General features: G+C 38.4%; 1 protein-coding gene across 2 annotated transcripts; it reads left to right on the top strand.

Moving 5' to 3' along the window:
• The first annotated feature begins 65 nt into the window (after positions 1-65).
• On the top strand, positions 66-7,352 carry LOC139949980 (uncharacterized). 2 transcript variants are annotated; one of them, XM_071948592.1, is made up of 4 exons: positions 66-160; positions 683-827; positions 1,499-1,587; positions 2,202-7,352. In XM_071948592.1, exons 2-4 carry the CDS (start codon positions 785-787, stop codon positions 2,415-2,417), a joined length of 348 nt encoding a protein of 115 aa, XP_071804693.1. In that variant the 5' UTR covers positions 66-160; positions 683-784; the 3' UTR covers positions 2,418-7,352. The 2 variants fall into 2 exon arrangements, with proteins under 2 accessions (XP_071804693.1, XP_071804695.1); XM_071948594.1 differs by lacking the exon at positions 66-160 and adding an exon at positions 392-453.
• The last annotated feature ends 16 nt before the right edge of the window (positions 7,353-7,368 follow it).

Here is a 7,368-nt window from a genome sequence, read left to right as displayed (position 1 = left end):
GCGCCCGATGAAATGAAAACACGCCCCCATGTGTCAGGACGTTGCGCAACTTTAGGGGATTCCCACACGGACTTTCTTACAATGACGTCATGGTTCACTGGTAGCGGCGTAGGTTGTTTCATTTCATGGCAGGGGATACAAAAAGGGATATATCAATCAGGTAAATAAGTTCCTATATTATTTTATATCGAATGAAAAAGTGGTGGCGCCATACGGAAACTTTTCCAGGGTAATAGTTTGTAATGTTGTCCTCACGAGATAATAATAACAGAACAGACGTGACGAGTGTTGATTAGTAGACCACTCAACTTATATACCGCCCTCTATTGACTACGTACACTCTAATGCAACTCATGTACTAAATAAAGCATTAGACTGAATATGACCCGTAGTCATGCCTCATTTGAGTCTCAATCTAATCAACCCAGAACAATGAGTTCTATTGGAAAAATAGTACATAAAGTTTACTATTTGACAATTCCTCTTTAATTGTTATTTACTAACCAACCCAACCACTCTCCTTCTCAGAATGAGGAGTGAAAAATCCCCAAGTTTCGCAATAGTTGGCCTACTTGGGTATTTCCGAATTGAGTCAGTCACAGGTTCAATTGTTGCTCATCCAAAGTATTCTATAAAAGCGGTAGCTTAAAACCACTGATCCATATACTTGATCCCACTACAGACCTGGCTAAACAGTTACGAGACACTCTATAGAGCGAAACCTTGTTGAAGTAAAAACTCGTTCCAGAACACAACTCTTTGCAGAGCAGAGGATTCATCAAAGATGCGAGCTGGACTTTTACTTGCACTGATCATTACAATAGCAGGTAATAATAATAATAATAATAATAATAAATAATGGCTTCTTTTAAAGTGCGCACATCCGTCACACGGTGACACTCATGGCGCAGTATACTGGCGCTGTACTCCTTTTTTCTGTATTTCCGGCAATGTTGTGGGACTACGTTTCAATTATGAGATCCACTCCTATAATAGCACCATGTAATACATGATGTATAGGTTCTTACAAGGTGCTGTGGCGCAATATGCTGCCAATAAGGTACGCCTTGGTCTTATGAAATCTCTTTTAAACCTCATTTTGAACTTCAGACAAGTAACGCTAGTTTCTTGAAAAATCTACGGTCTACCGGTTATGCAGAGATTGTACTCAGTTGTGATTGAAGTTTCAATTCATGTAAGCAATTTCATTGACATTCTTTTATCTTTGTGCATGAATGTATTTATAGTGCAGCTGCTAAGGTATAAGCACTTGTGTCTTTGAGCAAGATACTATAACTGCTTGTCTTCACTCAGGGGTATAAATGGGTACCTGCGAGGAGGGTAGAGGTTGATATTGTGAGTGAAAAAAGCCTGCGGAGCTCCACGGCAGCTCGGAATGTTACTAAATGTAAAGCGCATTGAGACAGTTAGAAGGTAAATTAGAACTAGTTATTGTTATTATAACTACTTTATGATATTGAATGAATTCCATTTGCAGTACCCATGTCGAGTGCTATAACTTTAAGCCCTGAGCTGATTACGATGGTCGGTAGTCTCATCAACAGTGCCGTCAATGAGGAGGGACAGGTGAGACTAAGCCTCCAATTTGGGGGGAAAATCCACAAGATTGCAGGACTTGTAGCTCAAAACTTTCACTAACGTAAAAATTTTATTGTGGCGGCCAAGCAGTCTAGTTCACTTTACACAAGCTCTGATGCTGTCGGCAGCAGAGTGTGGGTTCGAGCCCCGGTCAAGACACTTGTGCCCTTGAGCAAGGCGCTTCACCAAAATTGCTTCTTAAAATCTTAAAAAGTTGGGAAGGTAGTGGATTCTGCTCAACCAACCAGGCTCCAATATTGGCAATACCCATGCCTACATCCTTATGGACTGTGAAACAGATAACCCCGTTTCAACCCCAGGAGTAGTTGGGAAGGTGCCCCTGGTGACAGTTAAATTGGGTCGATAGTCATAATCAGTTAAGTGTAGCCCTCACCTTGAAGTGGCCATCCGGCCTTGTGAGTTGGGAGATATCTCAAACTTCATGTCGCATTCACAGGATGTACATGTATGAAACGGGTTTGATTATTAAACAAACTCAAGATTGGCAACAACTTGTACGGTGGTAAGTTTAATGGCCCGGGGCTAAAATCACTGGCCTCTGAATGTTGCCGCTGATCGCCAAAGTTTACTTTATCTTCCAGGTTACAATTGCTGGTCGAGTGATCTCCTACAAGGCTAAGGGTCGTGTTCACAGCCTCAAGGAACCGTGGGTTTACGATGGAACGGCGTGGGACATCTCAAGTGGAATCAGCGAGAAGGCAAAGCATTACAAGAGTAAGCATGGAGCCATCAAGAATGCTATGTTGCAGCTGCTTGGTAGACTCAAGAAAGAGGGCATCATGAAAGACGAACTGTGATTGACTGTGTCCTTTATAATAATGGTCACTTGTCTTTTATATTATATGACTTTTTATATAATGCTCAAAATAATACCCATCGTTCAGCGATGCTCAAGGTGCTTCAACATTCACTATTTTCCTGCAATGTTTTTTCAGAGCTACGTTTTTTTCAGAGCTACGTTTTGACACCTATTCCTTTACAAAGCAACATGATGGTTTACAAGGTGCCGAGGCACAGTATTCAGCCAATCAAACCAGGGACACCGGGGCGAACCTCTTCGGGCGAACCTCTTCTCTTTTCTATAAGAGCACTGGGTTCTTGAAGGAGGCAGCCATAATGGTTTGTAAGTGTCTTGCTTTTAAAGGACACAAGTGTCAAGACCGGGACTCGAACCCACACTCAGCTGAGCGTAAACCCAAGAGCTCTTTTCTGCTCGACCACGACACGCCTTAATCTAAAATTTAAGAATACTTCCACCAATTTCTTGACGCCGTCGGGCTATGCAACTTCAGTATCCTCAAAACTACCATAAAGTATTATTTCAGTGCTATGAAGACTTTATGTTTACTTTTTCTTAAATGCAAAGTAGACATCTATGAAATTGTTGCTGCATGTACCGAAAGCTAATATTATAGGATTCAAAGTTCCTCTAGCTACCGGGCAATCTCGGGGGCCTAGTGTTAAGACACCTGCTCTAGAATTGCAAAGGGGCATGGGTTTGAATCCCACCGGACTATGCATTGGTTTTTTCACAGCACTCTAAGAAAGTACTGTGTACACAGCTCTTTACACACATCGATGTATAGGTAAAACCAAATAATGTTTCATTGCAGTTTCATAAATGCTTTGACCCCCTGTGGAATATGTGTACATTTTTGTTGTGACATTCATTAATTTTTTTTATCATATTATTAGAATCACAAGCAATATTAACTTACCTTTGTAACTTTGCAATGTACATAATTTGAAATAAAAAGTGCAAAACTAATTGATTTTACCAAGTGGAAATCGTCCCTTCCTTTACAGGTTCAAGGAAGGCTCAAGGAACGTCACTTAGGTGAGGTTTGTAGTAGCACCATGTGTAATTCTTGTTTGCCTAGTGCTGGTTTTGAGCTGTCTACCACCGTTCTTTTCAGAACTAGACTTGCGGACAAGTCGTTAAATGTCTGTCGCAGTGATAGCGTTCCGACTCTCCCCGCGATTCATGCAGTATTCTACTACTGCTGTCACGACTACGGTCCCATTTAATGGGGAGTAGAAGTCGGCAACCAGCAGTTCGCGCCATAGCACCGCCACAATTCAACTATCTCACCGTGTGGGACCATTAACGACTTGTCCACAAGTCTCTCGAACCAGCACTACTCAAACAAGATTTACACATAGTGCTACCACAAACCTCACATAATTAAGAACGGCTCATCTTGAGCGTAATCGCACCACTCTTAACGTCAAATGGGAGTGCAAGGTGGCAGCAGACTTACCAACAATGCGCATTGCTCAGGCAGACTGAAAACAGCAGTGAAAATTCAAACCATTACTTTATTATCATACAAATAGTACAAAAAAAAAACCAATTCTGCCACATTACGTTATCCTAGTAAGCATAACTTTGACAATAACTCTAAATCGTGCTAACAACAATGTAAAAGTAATAAAAAGATTATTCCATAATTTTATCAACTGGAAATACGAGGATGCACTTAACTAACAAATAGATTACAGTTTGTTTGTTAACCCTTTCACCCATGTGTAAGCACTGTGTATTTAGTACTGTGGTGAGTTATGTTAACAAAAATCCAAAGGCCAATCTTTAGGCAGCGGGTACCCACTGTTAAGAATCCAGGGTTCGAATCCAACCAGAGTGATTTACCCATGGATTTGCCTCACAGAACTTGGGAAAGTACTGAGTATACAGTGTTAAACACACCATCTGCATGAGGGTAAAAAAACAAACTAAAACATGGAGGCAGACACAAAAAACAAGGCAAGCTCAAAGTTTTTCGGTGGGGTCAGTCCATAAATAAAGCCAACACTCCAAACTACATCAAAACCTGTTGAACTGGCACTATTTACAGTGCAGGGCGGTGCAAATTTGTTTTACATTTTCGCCCCTTCCGACTCAACTAAATAGGAGGGACATTGACAATTCTACATTGTAAACTAAACTTTCCAAAACAAGAAAACAAGTGGATCGAAATAAACGCAAAGTTGAAATAAATAAAGACTATTCTACTTTATATTCATACTTTGTACATACAATTTATAAACAAAAGTTAAAAACCAAAGAAAGTAAAATTTTAAATGAGGGTTTCCCTGATACATGTACCATTGCTCTCCTTTTCCGATTCTCTTTACAAAGCAATGGATATAGCACTAGTGACTGTCAGGGGGGCCAGTCTGTTTTAGCAACAAGCTTCTATTTGATCAATCATTAGTTCTTCTTAAAGTGTGGAAGACATTGAGAAATCGACTTTCAAGAAAGTGCTTTTTGTTTTGAAATATCTAGCAATGTACATGTATTACCAGAATGTTCAAGAACAAAGTAACCATGGCCCAATTTCATAACGCAGTTAGGAACAGATAACTGCTTAGCACAAAACAATCTTGCTAAGTAGAAATGGCAACAGTTCTGGGTTTGAATCCCAACCAAATAATATTGTGTTTGTGGAATTGAAGCAAAAACAAACCAACAAACATGATACAAACAAACCAACAAACAAACAAACAAAGAAAAAACAGCCCCTCCCCTCCCTGCTTGCCTCCATACCAAACAAAACAACAGAAAGGACACAAGACAACAACAATTAAACGTTAAAAGAAACCAAACTTAATTTTGTATTTTAAACGATATGTAAAAGTTACAAACATCAAGACTGCTACCACAAACAAAACCACTCACTCACTGAACATTACTCGTTTTCTTTTTACAAAACTACGTTGTGCCGAAATCTAAATTGAACGGCTAGTACTGAACAGGCAGTGCAAATTTAATTCAAATATTCAAAACATAGTCACACTTCTGGACTTAAAGGAACATTACAGAATTAGTAAAAGAACATCACAGATTTGCATAAATATTACACAGTCTAATGATTGTGATAGTGTAAAACATCCCTTGAATTTTTTTCTGTCTGAATCAAATGTCATTTGATGAGATGTAAAACTAGTTTCCTGTTTGGAATTTATCGCTCAGTGAGCGTTTTATTCATTTTTGTTTTTACATCCATGTCGTGCAAAATGTGTAATGTTTTTTACACTATTTTCTCATGACCCAGATGGCTGATCGATCTCAAAATTCTACATGTTTGTCAATGTAGTGATGGATTACATAAAAGTGCTTACACTGCCAGCAACTAATTTGTTAGCAAAAAAAACCAATTCTGTAATGTTCCTTTAAACAACAAATTGACAAAGCAAAACCACAATTTTAAACATGTATTATTTCACGTGAATTATTTCAAAAGCAGCAATAACAAACTCATACATTTTATTCAAATTGGAATTGTTTTTTTTGAAGAGGGGCTGCATGGACAAATTGAGTTTTGCGGTGCACTCATTTTAGAATAGATAGAGTCCTTTAGCAAATGTGGGGAAAATTTACAAGTCTCTAGAACTCCTGTTAAAATGGTGTAAAATATCATTTCATTTTATAATCTTTGAAAGCCAAATTTGAAACAAATGGGTTTGTACCCATGTATATTCCAAAGAGGGATTTATGTACCAGTCATAAGCTCGAATTCAATGTCGTTTTGATTGAATATCATCAGAATTCAGGTCAGAGTTGGTCTAGAAACATTTCTGTACAAAAAATTCACAGACCATTATTTGAAATGTAACTTCATTGAATTTCAATTATATACATTTAAGCCACAAGGGAAACTGACAGGGTGAATTTGAAATGATTTCGAGTTGAACAAAGAAAGTTTACTATAGTGGGATTCGAACCAAAGACCTCCGGATTAATATGCCGGCGCTCTATCAACTTGGCTATCTAGCCCTATGTTGGCAGTCTCCCTATTTTGTCAATATCTTTGTATCGTTATTTGGGTATGATCCTTGGCTACACAGCACCCCCGAACAAAGATATTAATAAAATAGGGAGAGCCCCAACATAGGGCTAGATAGCTCAGTTGGAAGAGCGACGGTACGTTAATCTGGAGTCGTTGATTCTAGTAAATTTTCTTTCTTCAACCCAAAGGCAATTCATTGAATTTCATTAGATTTTGACAAGTTACACTTGAATGTTTTTAAACATAGTGGCATTTTACACTTTTTAAAGTTAAGTTTAGAGACTTGTTATTTTCCTCTCACTTTCACAACAAGGACTCGATCTTTTGGAAAATGAACGAATCACAAAACTGAATTTGACCAGTGGAGCCCCTCTTTAATGACCACAGAACAGACTTCCACGACAGAAACTGGTAACCGGCCCAAATTTCACATATAACTGTCTGTTACTGGTACCCAGCAGTACAATCTGAAACTTACTAAAAATGGACAAATCAAATGCAGCATTAATATTGGAAGTACATTCAGTCAATACAATACATTGTAATATACATGTTTAGGGGCCAATACATTGTAATACATGTTTAGGGGCCAATACATTGTAATTAATACAAGTTAACGGGCCAATACAATGTTATTCATGTTTAGGGGCCATTTCATTGTAATATACAAGCACATGTTCAAGGTCCGTCCAATGAAAATGGTTCCTATACATGTACATGTACTTAATGTGCATGGGTGTCTAGCATCTCTCATGCAACCAGTGCTTAACAAGTTATGCTTACAGGCTTTATTAAGAAATTGGGCCCAGGTCATTGTATGTAATAGAAATCCTGCTCTAGTCACTTTGTTTTTGGTTAAACCAAAATCATTAAAAGATAAACGGAAGAATGATACCGACGCGATATTCTTTTTAAAGATAATAAATTTTACAATTGTATTAAGTGTTTCCATACAAAA

The sequence above is a fragment of the Asterias amurensis genome, chromosome 17 (assembly GCF_032118995.1).
Source record: "Asterias amurensis chromosome 17, ASM3211899v1".
NCBI lineage: Eukaryota > Metazoa > Echinodermata > Asteroidea > Forcipulatida > Asteriidae > Asterias > Asterias amurensis.
This window is presented reverse-complemented; position numbering and strand designations above follow the sequence as displayed.

Bases quoted from the DNA above. Each gene is read 5' to 3' on its own strand.
- LOC139949980 (XM_071948592.1), top strand. From the start codon at position 785: ATGCGAGCTGGACTTTTACTTGCACTGATCATTACAATAGCAG. The intron at 828-1,498 runs GTAATAATAATA...TTCCATTTGCAG, and splicing joins ACTGATCATTACAATAGCAG to TACCCATGTCGAGTGCTATA. The intron at 1,588-2,201 runs GTGAGACTAAGC...TTTATCTTCCAG, and splicing joins CCGTCAATGAGGAGGGACAG to GTTACAATTGCTGGTCGAGT.